The sequence below is a fragment of the Melanerpes formicivorus genome, unplaced genomic scaffold (assembly GCF_026170545.1).
Source record: "Melanerpes formicivorus ecotype bairdi unplaced genomic scaffold, bMelFor1.0.p_v2 SCAF_90, whole genome shotgun sequence".
NCBI lineage: Eukaryota > Metazoa > Chordata > Aves > Piciformes > Picidae > Melanerpes > Melanerpes formicivorus.
The window spans coordinates 1,081,604-1,105,677 of NW_027142442.1; the positions used below are offsets into that span (position 1 = coordinate 1,081,604).

A 24,074-nucleotide genomic window follows, 5' to 3' on the forward strand; every position below is an offset into this window, starting at 1 on the left:
AGAGTGATTGCCCATTGGAATGTGCTGCCCTGGGAGGTGGTGGAGTCACCATCATTGGAGGTGTTTAGGAGGAGACTTGATGCGGTGCTTAGTGCCATGGTTTAGTTAATTAGGTGGTGTTTGATGATAGGTTGGAAGCGATGATCTTGCAGGTCTCTTCCAACCTGGTTTCTTCTATTGTATTTTTTTTTGTACAGTACCCCATGTTTTTGTACTGCATGTTTTTGTTGTAACAGAAGTTTGCATCAGTTCTATTTTGTTCTCACAATATGAAGGCATGCTTTAGCCAGTTAATATGTTGCAAGCAGTTATTTTTTAATAGAACAGAATAAACCAGGTTGGAAGAGACCTTCAAGATCATCATGTCCAACCTCTTATCCAACCCACCTAATCAACTAAACCATGCAACCAAGCACCTTATCAAGTCTCCTCCTGAACACCTCCAATGATGGTGACTGAACTGATGTTTAAATACACTGATTCCTTTTCTGCTGTAAATGACTTCTGTGGAATGAGATTTTACTGCCGGGTGTCTGCCAAATGTAACCTTGGACTCCCTGCCTTTTTTAGTTAACCACAGTTAATTACAGAGATTGGTGCTAGTAGGTACTAATTACATGCAATTGCTGTGACTTCCATTAACAAGGAAGCTTTTCTAAAAATAATTTTTTTTAATTACTTAAAGTGATATGGAGGAGAGTAGGAGAAATGATAGAGATTTGCAAGTCACATGGATTTAAATAGCTGTCTAAAAAGCTTCCTGGTATCTCTCACCTTATCAACCTCTTCCAGGTTGAAAAGACCCAGATACAGTTTCAGAGGCGTGCTTGCATGTCGGGGAACGAAGCTTCTCCCCTCCATCCATTCCCCAGTGCTTGTAGCTGTTAAACAAACTGTCATTATGTTATATGCATTGCAATTGTCACAGAAGGGTTTTTAAACTGAATGGAATGGTTAAGTGAACTGTTCTTAGAAATGCTTAAAAATATCCTAATAGCTACCTACAGTGGAGAGTAATTGCAGCTAAAGCAACTAGAATCATAGAATAATGGAGTTGTTAGGGTTGGAAGGGATTATCTACCTCCAACCCCTCTGCCATGGGCAGGGACCCCTCACACTAGATCAGTTTACTCAGGGCCACATCCAGCCTGGCCATGAAATGTCCAGGGATGAGGCTTCTACCACCTCCTTGGGCAACCTGTTCCAGTGTCTCACCACCCTCATGGGGAAGAATTTCTTCCTAACATCCAATCTGAATCTTCCCATTTCTGTTTTTCTTCCATTCCCCCTACTCCTATCATTACCTGACCCCCTAAAAAGTCCCTCCCCAGCTTTCTTATAGGCCCCCTTCAGATACTAGAAGGCCACGATAAGTTCTTCTGGAAGCCTTTTCCTCTCCAGACTGAATAGCCCCAGCTCTTTCAGTCTGTCTTCATAGGAGAGGTGCTCCAGCCCTCTGATCATCCTTGTGGCCCTTCTCTGGACACGTTCCAGCACATCCAGATCCTTCCTGTAATAGGGGCTCCAGAACTAGACATAAGTCTTACTTTTCGACTCTGGAGGTTGAACTGTTATGCAGTCTGTCTCTGTTATTCTTACTGATGGGTTAGAGGTTAACATCTGGCTTATGTATAGATAATGGACATAGCAGGCTCAAGTACTGTTCATCCTTGACTCATGGTTGTGGAAGACAGTCACACTAATCTGATATTTCCCTTTTTAGCTTTTACAAGAGGCTGAAGGATGGGGTGAACGATTTGGTGAACTAAATGAACAAACTAAGATGTTTGAATCATCTAAAGCAGATCTAGAAGAAGTACTGAAAAATAAAGAGAGTCAAATCAAGGTAAATGCTGTCAGCTGGCATTGAATCAAGTAACTTAGACTGCTGATAATTTTGTTGTGAAAAAACTAACCACCTCTCTTTGTCTTGACATGCACTAAGCTGGTTTGGGTTTTGGTGTGCTCTCTCTATCCTCCAATATCTTCTTTTCTGTTAAGGAAAAAAAAACAGTGGTTGCTCAGCAGCACAGTGGGGCAGTCTGATAGGTCTGGAAGCCAGCCTGATAAATAAGGAAAAACTTCTAGTTCTGATAAAGTATTTAAGTATTTTCTTCCACTTTGGAGCACAGGAGTTGGGAGTGAATTTGTCCATCTGTGTACAGTACATACACAAGCCCTGCTAGAGCCATGCATAAAGCTTTCACAAGGACACACCTCTTGACCTGCAAGTATATATTTTAGTAGAAAAAGTAATATCAGACCTCTAGAATCCTGTACATGGAGCTCACTTAAATCTACTGAGGAAACTAAATGCAGGACAGAAATCCTGAAAAAGTGGTCATAATGGTAACTGCATTTTTATAGTGTGTGTTTCTGTTTTGCTTTCTGTGATTTTTGTGGGGTTTTCTTAGTCACTGACACAATACTTACTGAAGATGAAAGACTGGAGTTCAGCTGTGAGAGAAGATGACAACGCTGAAGATAATAACTGGGACATGGATATAAAGGGTGAAACAGAGAATGGAGAGCACTTAGGTATGGTTTGTCTAGTTTCTCATCTTAAATGTTAATAGGTGTTTTAGAAATGCAGAACCAACAAACTTGCAGGGCAATGGAAAGTTTAGCCTTAGAAATTTCTACAGAAGCTGGATTATCAAAACTTGCCCAATGTTATTCATGTCAGACAGCTAACTGATACTTGGCCACCTCTGGGGTAACTGCCTGTGCAGCTCTTCAACTGCCTGTGGATAGAGCTAAAGCATACATGTTATCACAGAGCAATGTAAACACTCAATGCTTAGTCTCTTCACAGAAATCACAGAAACATTGAGGTTGGAAAAGACCTTCAGGATCACCAAGTCCAACTGATAACCCTGCTCTACAACGTTCACCCCTAAACCGTATCTCCAAACCACCTTTAAACACACCCAGGGTTGGTGACTCAACCACCTCCCTGGGCAGCACATTCCAATGCCTGACCACTCTTGCTGGGAAAATTTTTTCCTAATGTCCAGTCTAAACCTACCCAGTTGTAGCTTGAGGCCATTCCCTCTTGTTCTGTCAATCATTACCTGTGCAGAATGCCTTTAGCCTATGTTAGTGCTAAGCAGTGGTAGTCCAACATTTTTAGGTGGAAATCCTGCTTTTGTTTTGTTCTTGAAGCTCCTTGCAGCAGTAGTACTGTGGGTCTTAGGAACCTAATTTCTGCTTCCTTATGCAGCTGTTAGTTGTTGAAGGTAGTTTGGTAGCCCTGAAATCAGATGGGTGTAGATGTGGGTCCCCTCAAAACAGCTGCACAGAAGAACCTTCCTTCTTTTTCTTGCTAATGAAATGTGTCCAGAGAAGGGCCATGAGGATGATCAGAGGGCTGGAGCACCTCTCCTATGAGAACACGCTGAGAGAGTTGGGGCTGTTAAGTTTTGGAGATGAGAAGGCTCTGAAGAGACCTTATTGTGGCCTTCTAATATTTGAAGGGGGCCTACAAGAAAGCTGGTGAGAGACTTTTTAGGATGTTGGGTAGTGATAGGACTAGGGAAGACCTGATCCAAGCTAGAGGAGGGGAGATTTAGATTAGACTATAGGAAGAAGTTTTCCACCATAAGGATGGTGAGACACTCAGCAGGTTGCCTGGGGAGGTGGTAGAAGCCTGTAGGTTTTTGAGGCCAGGCTGGATGTGGCTTTGGGCAACCTGATCTACTGTGAGGTGTCCCTGCCCATGGCAGGGGGGTTGGAACTAGATGATCCTTGTGGTCCCTTCCAACCCTAACAATTCTGTGATTATACTGTAGGGCACATCACAGTAAATCTTACAGCATGTGTTTGGCATCTCACTTCTAAGGTGAGCATGCTGAATGTGGAATACAGACACATCATCCCCCCCCCCCCTTTTTGGTTTTCCTTCAGATATCCTGTGCCTATCACAATACGTTGGGGGATTGGGGTTGTTTTTATCAAAAACAAGGCAAAATAGTAGTAAGCTGTGTCACAAACTTTGTTGTGCTTTTTGTGATGGATTATTCTGTTCTGCCCATCAGATGATCAGCAAAAACGAACTGTGAAGCAACTGATCTATGCTGCAAAGGTATGTGATTGCAAGAGACTTGTGGCTCCAAGGGTGGGAAATGAGGGGATATGTGTAACTTCTATGGCAAGTTTAATTGCACATATCAATATCACAGAGTTCAGCATCTTTTAGTGCTTAATTAGGGTTTTTTTGTGTGTGTGCAAACAGTTTCTGGGAATCTTAACATACCCTTTTCTTTCTTAACTTTGATTGTAGTTAAATGCTTGCTTAAAGACCCTGGAAACAGAAAGAGACCAAATGTATTCCAAACTGTCTGATGAAAATAAAGCTAAAGGAGAGATTACAGGTAAGGAAATGTTTTGCCATTTAAGAAGGTGCTGCTTTTATAAAGTGGTGTTACTGAATTAAGTTTACATTAATACCTCTGCTTGATTCTTTAAAGGCTTGCTTGAGTTCAAGTTGTTGAGCTATTTTAAATATGAGCAATTGAAGTTGCTAAAGCACCACTTGCACATTTTCTTGTACTCTTGGAATAGTTTGTAACTGTTAAGTTAAAGAATCTTAAACTACATGGGCAAAGTGATGTTAATAAATATACCTTCTTTTCATAATTTCAGGACAGGAAACAATTGAAATGTTAATCTAAACTGGGAAACCATCTATTTAAAATGGTTGCTTAATTGTGGTTAATTTGTAATGGCTGCAAATAAAACCAGCAACCAGCACCAGAACAAGAGGACACAGTCTCAAGCTGCAGCAGGGGAGGTTTAGGCTGGATGTTAGGAAGAAGCTCTTCACAGAAAGAGTGATTGGCCATTGGAATGGGCTGCCCAGGGAGGTGGTGGAGTCACCACCACTGAAGGTGTTTAGGGAGAGACTGGATGGGGTGCTTGGTGCCATGGTTTAGTTGATTAGATAGTGTTGGATGATAGGTTGGACTCAGTGATCTCAAAGGTCTCTTCCAACCTGGTTAATTCTATTCTAAAACACTTACTAAAATCCAAAATATATGTATAAAGAGAATTGTAAGTAAAAGCATCTTGCTCCGTTCTTGTTCCTTTGTGTGGGACACACTGAGTTAAACCTTAGGAAATGGAAACATTCCCACTTTACAGTATCACAGTATCACTAAGGTTGGAAGAGACCTCAAAGATCGAGTCCAACCTGTCACCACAGACCTCATGACTAGACCATGGCACCAAGTGCCATGTCCAATCCCCTCTTGAACACCTCCAGGGATGGTGACTTAATTCAAATTAAATCCTGTAATGAGCTGTTGCTTTCATAGATAAGAGCAGCGAAGTAGCCATCACGTTTGCATGTACTATGCTTTATTTGGGTGATAAAATGCTCTGTTAAACTGTAGTTTTCAGGTTTGGGTAGTCCTTTAAAAGTGACTCATTGTGCTGATGTATTCTCCAAAGTAATAAATAGGAAAAGCAGTATGATTGATTTTAATCTGGAAAAACAAGGTAGTTTGACAAATCTGAGTTACGCCTTCAGCAAGCCTTCATATGGGTAAATCCTCAGGGGTGCAGATGGTTCTGATTTAACTCACTGGAATAATTACATAATTCACAGTGAAAGTTTTCCTTTAGGACTGTTTTTATTGTAACTGTCTTGTTTTCAAAGTAGCTGGGTAATTTGGAGCAAAGGCTAGAAGAGACTAGGTGAGGCACTTGGTGCTATGGTTTAGTTGATTAGATGGTGTTGGGTGATATTTTGGACTTGATGATCTCAAAGGTCTTTTCTAATCTGGTTTATTCTATTCTGTTCTGTGTGCATGCTCAGAGCTGCATTGTGTGGCAGGTAGAGAGCTTAGTTGCTGGTTTCCCACCAAAAGGAATCATAAAATTGTTAGGGTTGGAAGGGATCTCAAGCATCACCTAGTTCCAACTCCCCTGCCATGGGCAGGGATACCTCACACTAGATCAGGTTGCTCAGAGCCACATCCAGCCTGGCCTTAAAAATGTCCAGGGATGGGGCTTCTGCCACCTCCCTGGGCAACCTGTTCCAGTGTCTCACCACTCTCCTGGGGAAGAACTTCTTCCTAACATCCAATCTGAATCTACCCATTTCTGTTTTTCTTCTATTCCCCCTACTCCTATCATTACCTGACCCCCTAAAAAGACCCTCCCCAGCTTTCTTGTAGGCCCCTTCCAGATGCTGGAAGGCCACAATAAGTTCTTCTGGGAGCCTTCTCTTCTCCAGACTGAATTAGCCCCAGCCCTCAGTCTGTCCTCATAGGAGAGGTGTTCCAGTCCTCTAAAGGAGCAATGCTGCTTCTCAGTTTGTGTCATTTAATGCACTATTTCAATCTGTTACTGCTTCTGCTATTAAATCGACATAGGATCAAAGGGTTTTATGCATTTGTATACTAAAATACTGCAAGTATTGTAATTTTTTAAATGAAAATATCCTGATGTGATTCTCTCTAACTCTGACAGAACGTATAGAAAGCCTTCAAAGTCAGCAAGCTTCCTTGCAGGCCGAGAATGAACGCTTCGAAAGCGAAGTTCAAAAGCTTCAGCAGAAACTGAAAGTAATGACTGAACTTTATCAAGAAAATGAAATGAAACTACACAGGTTGCTGCTTCCTTTTCTTATCTTTGATATTTCCTGTCTGATTTCAATGTAACTCTTTGATTTTGGGGGGTGGTGGTGAAAATCACTGAAAATTTGCGTAGTGCTCTGCAGAGTTTTCTGAGCTGTGAAGGCCTTGTTGTGTTGCACCTTTGTGTCCTTTTGTGATCACAGTAACTTCATACAGCTTGTTTCTCTGAAAGCAGTAGTATATTGATTAAGGACTTTTCACAGTATCACTTAGGTTGGAAAGGACCTCGAGGATCATCGAGTCCAACCTATCAACACAGACCCCATGACTAGACCATGGCACCAAGTGCCACGTCCAATCTCCCCTTGAACGCCTCCAGGGCCAATGACTCAACCACCTCCCTGGGCAGCCCGTTCCAATGACGAATGACTCGCTCGGTGAAGAACTTCCTCCTCACCTTGAGTCTAAACCTCCCCTGGCGCAGCTTGAGACTGTGTCCTCTTGTTCTGGTGCTGGTTGCCTGGGAGAAGAGACCAACCCCTTCCCGGCTACAACCACCCTTCAGGTAGTTGTAGAGGGCAATGAGGTCACCCCTGAGCCTCCTCTTCTCCAGGCTAAACAATCCCAGCTCCCTCAGCCTCTCCTCATAGGGCTTGTGCTCAAGGCCTCTCCCCAGCCTTGTTGCCCTTCTCTGGACATGTTCAAGTGTTTCAATGTCCTTCTTAAACTGAGGGGCCCAGAACTGGACACAGTACTCAAGGTGCAGCCTAACCAGAGCAGAGTACAGGGGCACTATGACCTCCCTGCTCCTGCTGGCCACACTATTCCTAATGCAGGCCAGGATGCCATTGGCCCTCCTGGCCACCTGGGCACACTGCTGGCTCATATTCAGGCGGGTGTCGATCAGCACCCCCAGGTCCCTCTCTGTGTGGGAGCTCTCCAGCCACTCCGACCCCAGCCTGTAGCTCTGCATGGGATTGCCGTAGCCAAAGTGCAGCACTCGGCACTTGGACTTGTTGAATGCTATCCCATTGGACTCTGCCCATCTGTCCAGTCGGTCGAGGTCCCTCTGCAGAGCCTTTCTACCCTCTAACTGACTAACATCTGCTCCTAACTTTGTGTCATCTGCAAACTTGCTGATGACTGACTCTACCCCTTCATCCAGATCATCGATGAATATGTTGGAGGACAGGGCCCAGCACTGATCCCTGGGGGACACCACTGGTGACTGGCCGCCAGCTGGATGTGGCACCGTTCACTACCAGTCTCTGGGCCCGGCCCTCCAGCCAGTTCCTAACCCAACACAGAGTGTAATGGTCCAAGCCACGGGCTGACAGCTTAGTCAGCAGTTTGCTGTGGGGGACGGTGTCAAAGGCCTTGCTGAAGTCCAGGTAGACCACATCCACAGGCCTCCCCACATCCACCAGGCGGGTCACCTGATCATAGAAAGAGATCAGGTTGGAGAGGCAGGATCTGCCCTTCCTAAATCCATGTACAGAAACAAGGCATGTACAGAAACAAAGCTCAAACAAGAAGTAACAGTATGGTAGTGTATGAAATAATGTGGGTAAAATGGGGAAGGTTGTTAATGAACTGAACAAACTAATATGAATACAAACTAGTGCTATTTATGCTGCTTCATATCTTGTATTCATCACACCCAAGCAACTGGGAAAGTTTTATCTTGACAGACCAACTACAAAACTGTTGACTTGAAACAGAGTTAACTGTAGTTTTTGCATTTCCTTAAAGGAAGCTTACAGTAGAGGAGAGAGAACGCCTACAGAAGGAAGAAAAGCTTTCCAAAGTAGATGAAAAAATCAGTCATGCTGCTGAAGAGCTAAACAGCTACAGGTAATTACAGTTCTAGTTGCTGTAATCATTTGTTCCAAAGTGAACAAAAGGTAGTAGGGTATTAGTAAAGACACCAGCCTAAGTGAATGTATTTTCTCCTGTGCAGTTTCTTTGGGGGAGGGTGTGTGTGTTACATACTAGCTTGTGTGTGATAATACATCCTAAGGGAGATTTTGCTTAGTTCAAATTGAGTATGGGAGATGACTAGCAACTTTTCTTCCATTGGAATGCTAATTGCATTGATTATATTAGATTTAATGGAGTAGTAGAAGTGGGTCTCTAATTGAGTTCCCTTTGCTCTCAAGGCTTGTATGGAGGGAGCGCCTTTGTATTGTGAACATATCACAGACCACTGAAAAGCTGGGGAGATGATGAGGTTTTTTGGTTCCGCCCTTTGTTTGCATTCATTTAGGGCCTAGAATTTTCACTGTTACCATAATTTTAATGTATCTCATGGCCTGAAGTCTATTAGAAGGGGTGTGGTTAGTAGGTTGAGAGAGGCTCTCTTCCCCCTCTGTCTGTCATGGTGAGGCTGCATCTGGAATGTTGTGTCCAGTTCTGGGCCCCTCAGTTCAAGAAGGACCTCAGGAAACTGCTTGAATGAGTCTAGGTCAGAGCCACAAAGATGACTGAGTGGAACATCCTCCTTAAGAGGAATAGCTGAGGGAAATGTGTCTCTTTAGCTAGGAGGAGACTGAGAGGTGGCCTCATTCATGTTTACAAATATGTGAAGGGTGAGTGACGGGAGTATGGAGCCAGTCTCTTCTCAGTGATGCCCAATGATAGGACAAGGGGCAACAAGTGCAAGCTGCGGCGTAGGAGGTTCCACGTGAACACTGTGAGGGCAATAAAACCTGGAACAGGCTGCCCAGAGAGGTTGTGAAGCCTTATATGCAGACATTCAAAATCCCCTTGGATGTGTTCCTGTGTGACCTGCTCTAGGTGATCCTGCTCTGACATGGGAGTTGGACTTGATGGTCTTTCAAGGTCTCTTCCAACCCCTATCATTCTCTGAGTCTGTGTAATACAGTCTCTTGGATAAAAATAATCTTAATTATACCTTATTTCTACCATTGTGTTTACTGTAGGTACAATTACTTTCCTACACATTTTATTACAGTGTCATAAATCCTAATTGTGTTACAGACAGCGAGCCAAAGATCTTGAAGAGGAGCTAGAAAGAACCATTCGTTCTTACCAGAATCAGGTATGTGCTTTGTGCTACCATTGGTGACAAGTAGGAGGGATGCCACTGCAATGGAAATGCCGCTTTCATCTGGATGGTGATAACTGCATTTGGCATGGCTTTGTTGGATGGGGTTTTTTGCCCCTTGTGTGTCTGTGTCCCTCCCCCTTTTCACCCCCTTTTAGTTACTATTTTTTATTATTTTTATTTTAAAATGTCTGTGGTGGGTCTTACTATTTTTGTTATTTTGAGAGGGGGTTGTGTTTGGGGGTTTTGGGGTGGATAGTTGGGTTGGTGTTGGGTTTCTTTATGCTGTCTCATCTTGACTGACACAAGCTCATAGAGGAACCAGAGGACACAATCTCAAGCTGTGCCAGGGGAGGTTTAGGCTGGATGTTAGGAAGAAATTCTTCATAGAAAGAGTGATTGCCCATTGGAATGGGCTGCTCAAGGAGGTGGTGGAGTTGCCATCACTGGAGGTGTTTAGGAGACTGGATGAGGCACTTCGTGCAATGGTTTAGTTCATTAGATAGTGTTGGATGATAGGTTGGACATAATGATATCAACTTTATTAAAACTACACAGTGTAAGTTAACAGTGTAAGTTAACAGTGTAAGTTAACAGTGTAAGTTAACAGTGTAAGTTAACAGTGTAAGTTAACAGTGTAAGTTAACAGTGTAAGTTAACAGTGTAAGTTAACAGTGTAAGTTAACAGTGTAAGTTAACAGTGTAAGTTAACAGTGTAAGTTAACAGTGTAAGTTAACAGTGTAAGTTAACAGTGTAAGTTAACAGTGTAAGTTAACAGTGTAAGTTAACAGTGTAAGTTAACAGTGTAAGTTAACAGTGTAAGTTAACAGTGTAAGTTAACAGTGTAAGTTAACAGTGTAAGTTAACAGTGTAAGTTAACAGTGTAAGTTAACAGTGTAAGTTAACAGTGTAAGTTAACAGTGTAAGTTAACAGTGTAAGTTAACAGTGTAAGTTAACAGTGTAAGTTAACAGTGTAAGTTAACAGTGTAAGTTAACAGTGTAAGTTAACAGTGTAAGTTAACAGTGTAAGTTAACAGTGTAAGTTAACAGTGTAAGTTAACAGTGTAAGTTAACAGTGTAAGTTAACAGTGTAAGTTAACAGTGTAAGTTAACAGTGTAAGTTAACAGTGTAAGTTAACAGTGTAAGTTAACAGTGTAAGTTAACAGTGTAAGTTAACAGTGTAAGTTAACAGTGTAAGTTAACAGTGTAAGTTAACAGTGTAAGTTAACAGTGTAAGTTAACAGTGTAAGTTAACAGTGTAAGTTAACAGTGTAAGTTAACAGTGTAAGTTAACAGTGTAAGTTAACAGTGTAAGTTAACAGTGTAAGTTAACAGTGTAAGTTAACAGTGTAAGTTAACAGTGTAAGTTAACAGTGTAAGTTAACAGTGTAAGTTAGTTTTGATGTGTCATTATAAATGATCCACACACATTAAATTTAGGAATCTAAGGGCATATACTTTCAGGTTTATTCTTTAGATGAATACAGATCTCATTAATGTCTCATTTCACAGATCACTTCACATGAGAAAAAAGCTCATGATAATTGGGTAAGTTCCAATTACTGAAATTTCTGACTTTTGCAATGTGCTGCCCAGGGAGGTGGTGGAGTCACCATCACTGGAGGTGTTCAGTAAGAGACTGGATGGGGCGCTTAGTGCCATGGTTTAGTTGATTAGCTGGTGTTGGGTGATAGGTTGGACTCAATGATCTCAAAGGTCTTTTCCAACCTGGTTTATTCTATTCTATTCTTTGTACATCTTGAATAGGCTGCTTTAGCCCTTTTTTGTTTCTTATTAAAACCGGATAACCAAATCTGGTAATCTGTTACCCTGAAACATACATATTTCTTGCAGAAATACAGGAAAACGTTGAAAATGCTTATAAGTTGGAGTAGTTAAGTTGTATGCTTATGAGCACAGTAGAATAATACTGCAATATTATTTGCTCTAGCAATAAAACCCCAAACACCCCTCCTCACCCCCAAATCGTAGAACTGTAGGGCTTGGAAGGGACCTCCGAAGTTCACCCAGTTCAACCCCCATGCCAGAGCAGGTCACACAGGAATGTGTCCAGGTGGGTTTGGAATGTCTCCAGAGAAGGAGACCACAACCTCTCTGGGCAGCCTGTTCCAGTGTTTTGCCACTATCATAGCAGAAAAGTTTTTCCTTATGTACAGGTGGAATCTCCTGTGCTCCAGCTTGCACCCAGTGCCCCTTGTCCTTGTCACTGAGCAGAGCCTGGCTCCATCCTCCTGATGCTCACCCTTCACACATTTATAAACATAAATGAGGCCACCTGTCAGTCTCTTTCAAGCTATAGAGACCCAACTCCCTCAGCCTTTCCTCATCAGGAAGATGTTCCACTCCCTTTAGCATCTTTGTGGTATCCTCTGTGATGGATGCGAGGCTCCGTTTCATAGGCTTTGTACGCCAGTCAGAGCTTGTGACAATACAGTCTGCACGCTTCAGATTAAAAAAATAAATGCATGTTTTGGAGCTAGGACCCATCATACTTATGAAGCATAAATAATAAAGTGCAGTTTTCTAAGCATGTGATTTTTGTCCTTCCCCAAAGCTGACAGCGCGAGCAGCTGAGAGAAACCTCAATGATCTGAAAAAAGAGAATGCGCACAACAGACAAACGTAAGTGCTGTCCTGGTCTGGTGCTACACAAACACACTCTGGCCTGTGAGTATGCTTTGGGGCTGTGTGATTTGGTGTATCTAGACCTGTGTTAATCACTCCTAGCCCAAACAGGTGAAGCCCCAAAACAGATAGCTTTCGAGAATGTGAAGCAATGGAAGGGAGCACAAACCACATAGAGCAATAAATCGCTAAGGCCTGGGACACTGTGACAGAAAAAGGAGATAAGTGATAAGGACTGACGGAGAAAGCATGATTCAAAACCAGAAAGGTCAAACTGACCCTAACAGCCTTGTCCAGTCAGTAAAACTAAGCCAGGCACACCGGGAATTGACCACCAAGAAGATCCTCAAAAGAGATGTCCCTGCCCACGCTCCACCTACACCACGCCTCTTATGAATATGTATGCAAAGATATGATTATGTATGTGATCTGATGCAATACCACATCCAAAACTGTATAAAAGACATGCTTTTGTTACGGGAAAGGTCGAAATCCATTTAGTGATTTCTCCAACGCGTTGCTAATAAAATACCTCCTGTCTATCTGACTTAAACTGAGTCTCTTAGGCAGTTATTCTTGCCTTTTGGGGCAAAATTCGGCATCACAGGGATGAGAGAACACAGTGTTCCCCTGGAGTTCTGGAAAAGAGAGAGTCGCGTGAGCATTTCTGTAATAGTAACAAGGAACAAAGCAAGAACTATGAAGTGCTCCCGGAGAGAAGCAGAATGTAGTGCAAGAACTCAAAGGCTTGGGGGCTTGTTCATGTTTGTTAGCTTGAAATAAGTGTGTATCAACCAGGTGTGGTAGTTACCTCATGAGTTTTACAGTTTAACTCAGAAGTTAACGCTGAGCTAACAGATCAGGTGATGGTGGCTGAGATGAATCTGTCTGTGAAGCTAACTAACATTTGAAATGCAACTTGGAGTACTCTGAGTAATGTCATGCCAGGGTTTGTGACATCTAACATGCCCCTTCAACTTGTGAATTACAGTTTAAATGCAGCAGCATGGAGAAATGCTCTCAGAAATTCCTAAAGTCAGAGTTCTGTGACATCCTTTGTCTTTTTCTTTAGGGAATAAAATGCTTTGCTTTGTTAACCTTTTAAGTGGAAAGCCTAGGAGGAAACAGCGTGTTCCAGCAAAATGTCTGCATTTCTTGGTTATTTACTGTTTTCTTTTTGTTTCTTTGCAGATTAACTGAAATAGAATTTAAACTTGACCTTTTAGAGAAAGATCCTTATGCTCTTGATGTTCCAGTTAGACCATTTGGCAGAGGTACAGTATTGAATTGTCAAGTGGAGCCTAATTGTTTCGGTTTATGGTTTTGTTCCCCGAGACCACACATATGTAATTGTTTGAAAACTCCCTTGGCCATGGGTATTTACAATGACAGTCATCCTAAAAGAAATGGGTCATAAGTGATTCTAGGTCATGTGGAGTGTTTTATTGAAACTAGGAGTGTTTGTAGTGCTCAGTGAGAGTAGACTGGGAATGTGATACGTGCGGTAATGAGAGCACTGTTGTTATGTCAGTTACACAACTTAAACTTCACCTGAGAAGTTAATTTACTTTATACAGTTTGCTAAACTAAACATTGTGAACTTGAGTATTTTGTTTTAACTGTTCCAGAGCATTCCCCATATGGACCCTCACCAATGGGCCGGCCTTCATCTGAAACAAGAGCTTTTCTTTCCCCTCCAACTTTATTGGAGGGTCCTTTAAGGCTTTCACCTATGCTTCCAGGTGGAGGAGGAGGAAGAGGTACAATTCTTAAACTTGAAAATGTATCTATTCTGGATTTCTCTTTCCTCTCCTATAAACCTGTCACACCTTTTCCTCTTGCTGATGACCAAAACAAAAAGTCTTAAAACAACCAATTAAATATCAGTTGATTGGGCAAACTCTTCCTGTTTATCAGCTTGCTTTTAGAAGCTGTGCAGTATGTAGCAGTGTGTAGAACTATTTAGCTGTTACTAGCAGGTTGATCAGTGGAGTCACTTTAGAAGCATAAATTGAGAAAAGTGAACAACTCCAATCAGTCTGGCTTTATTTCTTGGACAAATGGGATGCTGCTGAAATAGGCTCATGATTTTAAAGTAAACAAGAGTCTGTCAGCTTTCTGAAGAAAGAATGCTGCCCCTTCCGTCTAACTGATCTACAGTTGGTGGGAGAAGGAGAGGCTACCTGCATTGTCAAAAACATGAGACAGTTTTATTTGGGTTAACTATTCAGTAAGTTGTTTTCCTCCCTTTGAGGCATGGAGACAGTTTGTTCCTTAGTGATAAAAGGGAGTGGGAAGGTTGTGTGTAAGGAGTAAAATTTGGAGGTTGAGAAGTAAGTGAAAGCAAGCCATGGTGTCCTGGGTTGTAAGGGAACAAAAACACTGTTCCTTTGTGGTGGAGATGTTGATGGAAAGAGCACAGATAAATGCTAAAGAAGCTGCTATTTAATTTACTGCTACTCTTAGAACTTTTGAAACCTATACTTATTCTATGGGCAATAGGACTAAATGTCTCTTTTCAAAGGATTTCACTAATGAACACTGATTTTTGAAAGAGCAACATCCATGGACTACTTTTTACTTTAGTTCTTTATTTAAAAAGGAAAAGGCATATCCAGGAGCCTGTGAAAGTTGGTTCACTTTATAAGTCAGAAAAGCTGGAGGCTGAGTGTTCAACTCTATCTATAACACACAAGCAAAATCATGCTTGACTACTTGTATGTAGTCAGTAAGTAATGAAATTGATCTGTCTAATGCATCCTTAAATTGAAGCTCAGCTGTTGCTGGTGAGGAGAAGTAAAAAGCTGGGTTTCAGGATGCAGCAGTAGGCTGGAAAGACTTTGCAGTGGCATAACTACCGTGTTCCACAATGGAACACTAACTTAGGCAGGTTAAACACGTGATGTGTTTAAATAATGCCAGCTAGAGAGCAATTACAGTACTCACCTCATGGAGCACAAAACATGAAACAGCTTCAAATCTTAGATTGAATTTTAGGATGGAGAATGATTCCAGAATTCAGTATTTGTCACTTTCCAGGCCAAGTCTGTTTTAAAGGAAGCTTGCAACCTAAAATCCCTCCCTGTTACAATTTCTCTTGCACTTGGTTATGTGTTGACCAGGTTTTCTTTTATTATTATTTTAACTTGAATCAACAACTAGAACCAGAAGAGTGTTGAATGCAGTGTGATATTTTCTGAGGGTGAGAGTTTTGAGTGTGGTTAGAAGCAGGATTTTTTAGCACTAAAAAGATTTAGTGTGAGGACAGTGGTGTTCCTCTGATTCAAGTAAACCTAAACTCTTAAAATGTTTTAAACAAAAAATAAACATTGCAGGTACTCTTAAATTACATTCTTGTTTGTTTGGAATGAAAAAGTCTTAGTTCCACCTTTGAAACTCTTGTAGTAAATGTAATAGGTCGTCAGAAAACAGCTGGAGCATCCTGTGGAGCCATGAACCTCTCATACCTTGCCAGTGCTGGCATTCCATGATTTATTTCACTCTTTTCAGACTTAATGAAGAAAGCCATAAGAGAGGATTTAAAATCCCTAGGTAAATAGTTATCTGATTTCTTCAATTAGGATCCAGAGGACCATCTGGCACGTATGAAGGTGGCAACGAAAGAGGAGAGCTGAGTTCTGACAGATTAACTGATCCCCACAGACCGCCATCAGACACTGGATCCCTCTCTCCTCCTTGGGATAGAGAGCGCAGGATGGTTCTGTCTCCACCAGGTATAACAAGCTGCTTAGCTGCTGTGTAGATGGGTAAAGGGAGCTCCTGCCGTGCAGTGTCTGTCTTGCACTTCCTCTGTGCTGTCTTTTAAATACATATTGGTGCTAGCACAGCGTACACTCACCTCTGGTTTCATCATTTTGCTGGGGCTTTTCTGGGCTGGATAAGTAAGAGATCTGAGAAAGAAAAATGTTTTCATGGTACAGCAGCCTTAAATAACAATTTAAAAAAAGCCTATTTGAAAAATTGGTGCTTTGCTTTTGGGTTTTTTTGGCAAAACACAGCATCCTGCTAGCAGCCCTGTGGTACACTCATCCTGTTCAGTACACGTGGTTGTGTTGTTACTGCCTCATAGATAATTAACACCACACTCAGTCTTGCTTCTTCAGCTGAACAACTGTATTGCACATTATCCTCAAGGAAGAGAGAGATGAGCAGAGGGTACTGCTGAAACCTCTCCAGTCAATGATGCATGGGGCAGGACAACCTTTCTGTGTATCTGTAAGAAGCAAAAATGCTACAAGTACAGGGATTAAAGTAGCTCATTTCTTAGATGCCACAAGCAGTATTGTAGTTGGTACACATCTGTGTGAAAGGCTGAGTATAAAATGCAAAGTCTGCTCCAGATGCAGGGTCTCATTTGACAGCTCTGGTCTGTTGACAGGCTACTACAGAGAGGGAGACTTGTTGCCTTGCCCCATCTTTGCACTCGAGTCTCACTGACAGTTTTATCTTGTAGCTGCATGACTGATTGCTAGATCTGATTCAGGAAAGTTGGTGGAAACACACTGCAGCCCTATGCAACTTGACAGAAAGCAGCACCCTTACCTATGAATGGCTTAAAACAGTCATTACCTTACTTTGCTCTTGACCTTCACTGCTATGCTGAGCCTCTTTGTTCCAAGGTCCCACCCTCTATAACACAGAATTTTGAAGGTTATGATTTTCTATTCTATGTTAACCCAAAGAGTAATGAAGTTCCTCATTGGCAGCTCCTTAGAAACATGAGCTGTAGAAGTACAGCCTTGATGGGATTCCTGTGCTTGGGGACTGTGGCTGGAGAGCGGCCAGTCAGAGAGGGACCTAGGGGTGCTGGTTGATGGTAGGCTGAACATGAGCCTGCAGTGTGCCCAGGCAGCCAGGAGGGCCAATGGCATCCTGGCCTGCATCAGGCACAGTGTGGCCAGCAGGAGCAGGGAGGTCATTCTGCCCCTGTACACTGCACTGGTTAGGCCACACCTCGAGTCCTGTGTCCAGTTCTGGGCCCCTCAGTTTAGGAAGGATGTTGACTTGCTGGAGCATGTCCAGAGAAGGGCAACAAAGTTGGTGAGGGGCTTGGAACACAAGCCCTATGAGGAGAGGCTGAGGGAGCTGGGGCTGCTTAGCCTGGAGAAGAGGAGACTCAGGGGTGACCTTATTGCTCTCTACAACTACCTGAAGGAAGGGTTGTAGACAGGCAGAGGTTGGTCTCTTCTCCCAGGCACCCAGCACCAGAAGAAGAGGACACAGTCTCAGGCTGCACCAGGGGAGGTTCAGGCTGGAGGTCAGGAGGAAGTTTTACACAGAGAGAGTGATTGCCCACTGGAATGGACTGCCCAGGGAGGTGGTAGAGTCACCATCACTGGAGGTGTTCAGGAGGAGACTTGACAGGGTGCTTGGTTGCATGGGTTAGTTGATTAGGTGGTGTTGGATGATAGGTTGGATGCGATGATCTTGAAAGTCTCTTCCTTGTCTATTCTATTCTAATTTGTAGTTACTTTGGATATCTACATGAGCATAAGATCTCCAGAGAATTTTTCTGGTCTAAAATGGTATGGAAGGGAGGGAGTAAGGCTTCACTGACCTGTTTTGTGATTTCTTCCCGGTCAGGTGAGCCTTACACTGATCCAATCCTCCCTCCTCGAAGACAAGAAATGTTTTTCCCTAATCTTCCAAACACTGGAAGACTTTCTGGACCAGCAGAACTACGCACTTACAGCATGCAGACTTTTGATAAAACAGGTGGGAATTGCTTCCATGACACTATCCAATGCAGAATGTCACTGGGAGTTGACTGTCTGATGTAAGCTATGGCAAGAGGACAACTTTGTAGGTACCACAAACCAAATGCTCCAGTTTGCAAAAACATTTTAACCCCTGCTGGCCTGGGTCCCATCTTTCCTTCTTATCAACCACAGCAATCTCTGCTGTCAGGTGGATGGATGGGGTTCAGTGAATGGTAGTCATGAGGTGTTTTATTATTGTCCCTCTTCATTGTTCTGTATGTTAACTGTTCAGGACTGGCCTTGAGTCTCTTTTGGTCTCTCCCATGATGCTCACCACAGCATTAAAATATCACCAACCCTTCTTGCATTCCCCTGCCACATCTGGTGAAGTTAGAATTAAGAATCACTGAGACTGAAAGAACAGCAGCAGAATTTTCAACTATCCACTGGCTTTGTGCACTGAACTAGAAGGTCCTTAGGTCTCCTCCTTCAAATGGTTTGCCATATCTGCAGCTTTTTGTAGTTGATAATGCAGTGGTCCCCAACTTAAATCACACATCACTGACCCTGGTATCATTTGTTGTGAATGGACTGATTCTATAAATCCTAGATTGTGATACTTAGCAACAGCCAGAAGCCCAGAGGCAAAGTTTTGATGACTTAAGCCTCATCACTAAAAGAGTTTAAGAGCTTAACGTCTTAATACTTATTAAGCAGTTTTCATCCTTATTTAACGCCTGGTAAGTCACATGTGTCTGGCTCATCAGCTGGGCTGAAACCATTAAACTTGCAATGGAAACTCTGTATTCAGTTACTCCCTGATGAGTAGCAAGTTACTGTCTTTGCCCAGTTTCTGGCAATTGGAGAGAGAACCTTTGTTCTTGTGCTGTCAGAGGGTGAGAGCTGAGAACACTGAATTCTGCTTCACAATGAAGGTTTAGGCTTTACAGAGAGTTGTTTTCTACCAGAAGACAGTTCTGTTCCTGCACAAACATTCACCTTCCTACCCTCTTCCCCAAGCCTGTGTTTCCACTTCTGCTTTTCTAATACTTCCTGATGTAGTTCTGAAAGTCTCTGTGAGGGGTAGCAGCTAAGGAAAGCAGCAGTTTTTGTCAGCCTTGGAGAGGATTGCTGTCAAGCTCTCTGTATGGTTGTGTACTCATTCCTAGAGTGGGACTTAGCATGCAAATTAGCAGGAGGGAGGGGAAAAGTGGAACTGCTACTGTACTGTTAAGGTGTATCGCTAGAATGCACTTGTAACTTCTAAACCAAACCAACCCCAAACCTAAAAGGGAAGAGCGAGCGTTATTTGGATACAAGAAAGCTTGGTAAAAGCTGCAGCCCTGTAATTCTTGTGCCGCTTGGACAGAAGCTGAAGAAAATGCTCAAGCATAGCTTTGTCTTCCTCAGTTGTCCTTCAGTTGTCTGCCTGGTACAGCAAATGGATTTTGATACTTTTACTTTTTCATGTCTATGTATTCTGAAGTCAATGATGGGAAGGAGGTGGTCAGCAGTGGGTAACTTGTTTAAATTTTGCATGCAGATGGACAAACCTCTTCAGAAAACAGCCCACGAACAGAACCAAGCGGCAGTGACACCAGAGACCATTCCACCATGAGTGTAAGTACAGTACAGTAAGGCAGTTTTAATTTAGAACAACCTGTCTCTGTTCCTTTGGTCATTGCATGGTGCAGCCCAAACTACAAAACCACACCTTCCCTTTATCACAGCACTTACTGCCTTGTGAATTAATTTTGATGCATGATTAATATAATCCCTAATGAAAACTTAGCCCAAAAAGATGAAACTCTGGCCAAGCTGATGATCAGTGCACATAGAGAGCCTTGCTAAGGATTGGACCATAGCTGAGACAGAGTTGGAAGTAGTTGTCAGCTTGTGTCACAGTCCACATCAAAATGGGCCTAAGGGGACTGGAAATGTTCCCTTTCGTTATCCCTTTCCCTGAAGTAACTTCCTTGTTTCCATTGTCTTGCAGAACTCCCTACCTGATCAGTCACTGGTATCTGAAAGCGAAGCTCTTGGTTCAGGGTTTGCTCCTCCTCCACCTTTCCCTCCAGTCAGGCCTCCGTTGATGCCTATGGATCCCAGACCACCTTTCATGAGACGAGGACCTCCTTTTCCTCCTCCTCCTCCTGCTGGCATGTTTAGACCACCTGAATGTTTTCCAGTACGGGACTTTGGGCTTCCACACCCTCCACTGCCATGTATGTAGACATAGCTCTTGCCAGCACTTACTTCAAGGTGATGAACATGAATGCTTCGTGCAGGGAGTGAGTTGCCATGCTGGGTGAACACTTACATCTTGCTTCCCACACACTACTTCTCATTTCAGCTACCAGGGATTTTCTGGTTAAGACTAATTGCCTCACATGCTTCCTTTCTCACAGTTGCTGACCTGGATGATGTCTTTACAGATACTAGCTTTGCTTGGGAGAGCCCCATACCCATACTGCTCAGCATTTAAAGGATTCTTTTTGAGGGCAGGAGAGCAAGTAGAAGCTTTGGGGATGCACCCATTGCTGGTTTTCCTCAGACTCTGCATTAGTGGGGCAAGATCAAAGCATCAGCACTGTGCCCTTGTGGCCAAGAAGGCAAATGGGATCATGGGGTGTATTAAGAAGAGCATGTCCAGCAGATTAAGGGAGGTTCTCCTTCCCACCCTACTCTGCCCTAGTGAGATCTCACCTGGAATATTGCATCCAATTCTGGGCTCCCCAGTTTGAGGGACAGGGATCTACTTGAGAGAGTCCAAGGGTGGGCTACAAGGATGAATTAGGGACTGGAGCACTGCTCCACTGGAGCACAGGCCAAGACCCCTGGGGCTTTTAGTCTGGAGAAGACTGAGAGGGGATTTAATAAATACTTGAGGGCTGGGTGTCAAGAAGGAAGGGACAGCCTCTTCTCATTTGTGCCCTGGATAGAACAAGGGGCAGTAGATGTAAACTACAGCACAGGGATTTCCACCTCAACGTGAGGAAGAACTTCTTTACTGTAAGGGTCACAGAGCACTGGAACAGGCTCCCCAGAGAGGCTGTGGAGTCTACTCTGGAGACTTTCAAGACCTATCTGGATGCATTCCTGTGCAATCTGCACTAGATCCCATGGTCCTGCTCTGGCAGGGGGGTTGGACTTGATGATTTCCAAAGGTCCCTTCCACCCCTTAACATCCTGTGACCTGTGATCAGGCTCCAGCTGTTCTGATTAACCTGTGAAGAATGAAGCCATTTGTGTTCCAAAATAGCTGTCAGGTATGACAGCCCCAGGCTGCTACAGCAGCCCAAAGGTAATGGTGGCAGCAGCAGCCCATTTACAAGCAGCATCTGGCTGCTGCTGTGAGCCTGTCACAGGTAACTGCTGAGGAAAGTGATTGTTTCATCCTCCTCCTCCACAGCATCTTTAGACTGCAACACCTAGCCTGGGTCTGCTACTGAGGCAAGCCATTGCTGAGGGATAGGAGAAGCAGATCTGTGTTTACTCTCATGATTGATAGTAACTGGCCTCCTCTTGCTTCTCTCACAGTAAGAAATCCATTTCCAGTGAGATCTTACCCTCACTACCCACCTCAACGACCTGGATTTTTGCCTCCACCACCACAGCCTCCTGACAGTAGAATGGAGCCGCCCCAGTCGAATCCAGCAGCTGCAGAACAAGCAGAAGCACAGCAGGAGACTTGACAGTCACTTGAGCAGCGAGCTGCTCTGAGGGCATCTGTCCTTCCATTAAGTAACCCTTGTTACTTAGGTCTCTACAAACTACTTTGCTCAAATTGAAGCTTAATAGAAAATTCTCAGGATAGTATTTTGTAAATAAAGAACAAAATAACTATTAATATTGTGACTGAGTTCAGCTGTACAATAGTCCTTTTAAATTAAAGTATTTCTAACTCATCTCTTCAGAGGTGTATAAAATTAAATCATGTGAAACCATATTTTACAAGTCCAGCTGCTTTGTCCTTGGGGAGCTGCACAGGGACTCTTTCTGCATGCCAAAAGTGATGTCTGCTGCTTTATGAATAGAATGTGAAAACAAACCGAAAGTTAATAAAAGTCTACTGAAGATGAAGGCAGTGTCCCTGTTAATGTGGTACCACAGATGGAGGTGAAGAGGAGTGAGTGGGATTCCCTACTACATCCATACTGTTAGTGACCCTGTAGGTTACCTTGCAGTTATCAAAGCTTTAGCAAGTGGCAGTTACCCTACCAACTGGGTAGGGGAGGGAGGGGGAAGTGGAAAAGTAGAGAAGCTCTCCTTCAGAACTGATGGTGGGGACTAGTGCTTTATTGAAGACACGGGAGGAAGGAGTTGGAGCTAGGTGATGCTTCAGCATCATTCCCCCCTTGCCTCTGAAGATGCAGCTCTGTAGCAAACAGATTGGTGAAGCGAGGTAGGACAGACCCACACTTCCCAATGCATTCAGCTCTCACAGGCTGTCAGCAAACTGGCTGCATGGGCTAGGAGAGGAGCTTATCCCAACATGCAGTAGAGGTAATTTGAACTGCAAGGCAAGGTAGAATGAATGCCTTCTTTAGAACAAGCACAGGACTATACCCAATACACTTCAACAACAAAAGAAGGCAAGAACATGCCATGGCAAACGTTGAGACACAAATTACAGTTGGGTTTTGTTAAATGGTTTCCCATGGCAGCATGTTCTGACTGCTTTTGTTGCTATGATTTGCCAAAAAAAAAAAGTTATTAAAGCCCACAAGAACTAAGTGGCAAACTGCAGCACTAAAGATTTTGTGCCAATCCATGCATTTTGAGCATTGCCTCTTCCTGGGAAGTTACTGTTTGCTTCACCCCTTGTGGTGATGGCCATCACAGGAGGCACAGTGCTCTTACCTGTGGGCTGGTTCACAGTATCACTAAGGTTGGAAAGGACCTCGAGGATCATCGAGTCCAACCTATCACCACAGACCCCATGACTAGACCATGGCACCAAGTGCCACGTCCAATCTCCCCTTGAACGCCTCCAGGGATGGTGACTCCACCACCTCCCTGGGCAGCACATTCCAATGACGAATGACTCGCTGGGTGAAGAACTTTCTCCTCACCTCGAGTCTAAACCTCCCCTGGCACAGCTTGAGACTGTGTCCCCTTGTTCTGGTGCTGGTTGCCTGGGAGAAGAGACCAACCCCTTCCTGGCTACAACCACCTTTCAGGTAGTTGTAGAGTGCAATGAGGTCTCCCCTGAGCCTCCTCTTCTCCAGGCTAAACAATCCCAGCTCCCTCAGCCTCTCCTCATAGGGCTTGTGTTCAAGGCCTCTCCCCAGCCTTGTTGCCCTTCTCTGGACACATTCAAGTGTTTCGATGTCCTTCTTAAACTGAGGGGCCCAGAACTGGACACAGGACTCAAGGTGCGGCCTAACCACTGCAGAGTACAGGGGCACAATGACCTCCCTGCTCCTGCTGGCCACACTGTTCCTAATGCAGGCCAGGATGCCATTGGCCCTCTTGGCCACCTGGGCACACTGCTGGCTCATGTTTAGGCAGCTGTCAATCAGCACCCCCAGGTCCCTCTCGGTCTGGGAGCTCTCCAGCCACTCTGTCCCCAGCCTGTAGCTCTGCATGGGATTGCCGTAGCCAAAGTGCAGCACTCGGCACTTGGACTTGCTGAATGCCATCCCATTGGACTCTTCCCATCTGTCCAGTCGGTCGAGGTCCCTCTGCAGAGCCTTTCTACCCTCTAACTAACATCTGCTCCTAACTTGGTGTCATCTGCAAACTTGCTGATGACTGACTCGACCCCCTCATCTAGATCATCAATGAAGATGTTGAAGAGGATGCGGCCCAGCACCGACCCCTGGGGGATGCCACTGGTGACTGGCCGCCAGCTGGCTGTGGCACCATTCACCACCACTCTCTGGGCTCGGCCCTCCAGCCAGTTCCTAACCCAGCACAGATTGCAGTGGTCCAAGCCACGAGCTGACAGCTTAGACAGCTTGCAGGCACTTAGTCAAGCTGCAGGCACTCCAGTGCCATGCTGGGTCTGGACAGGGCCTCGCTCCATTTTTACTGCTTCTAGGTGGCGTTGGC

General features: G+C 43.9%; 1 protein-coding gene across 5 annotated transcripts in view; it reads left to right on the plus strand.

Annotated features, from left to right (window-relative positions):
• MIA2 (MIA SH3 domain ER export factor 2) overlaps positions 1 to 22,100 on the plus strand; it is a 44,531-nt gene extending 22,431 nt beyond the window's left edge. For all 5 annotated transcript variants that reach the window (XM_068165589.1, XM_068165591.1, XM_068165592.1 and 2 more), the window contains 16 exons: positions 1,724 to 1,846; positions 2,415 to 2,538; positions 4,038 to 4,084; positions 4,283 to 4,373; positions 6,475 to 6,613; positions 8,334 to 8,435; positions 9,582 to 9,642; positions 11,164 to 11,199; positions 12,227 to 12,294; positions 13,489 to 13,571; positions 13,926 to 14,057; positions 15,879 to 16,031; positions 17,902 to 18,033; positions 19,561 to 19,637; positions 20,014 to 20,242; positions 21,558 to 22,100. In XM_068165589.1, coding sequence (XP_068021690.1) covers positions 1,724 to 1,846; positions 2,415 to 2,538; positions 4,038 to 4,084; positions 4,283 to 4,373; positions 6,475 to 6,613; positions 8,334 to 8,435; positions 9,582 to 9,642; positions 11,164 to 11,199; positions 12,227 to 12,294; positions 13,489 to 13,571; positions 13,926 to 14,057; positions 15,879 to 16,031; positions 17,902 to 18,033; positions 19,561 to 19,637; positions 20,014 to 20,242; positions 21,558 to 21,712 — 1,752 coding nt within the window. In that variant the 3' untranslated portion in view covers positions 21,713 to 22,100. The remainder of the gene's footprint in view (positions 1 to 1,723; positions 1,847 to 2,414; positions 2,539 to 4,037; positions 4,085 to 4,282; positions 4,374 to 6,474; positions 6,614 to 8,333; positions 8,436 to 9,581; positions 9,643 to 11,163; positions 11,200 to 12,226; positions 12,295 to 13,488; positions 13,572 to 13,925; positions 14,058 to 15,878; positions 16,032 to 17,901; positions 18,034 to 19,560; positions 19,638 to 20,013; positions 20,243 to 21,557) is intronic.
• Positions 22,101 to 24,074: the final 1,974 nt, after the last annotated feature.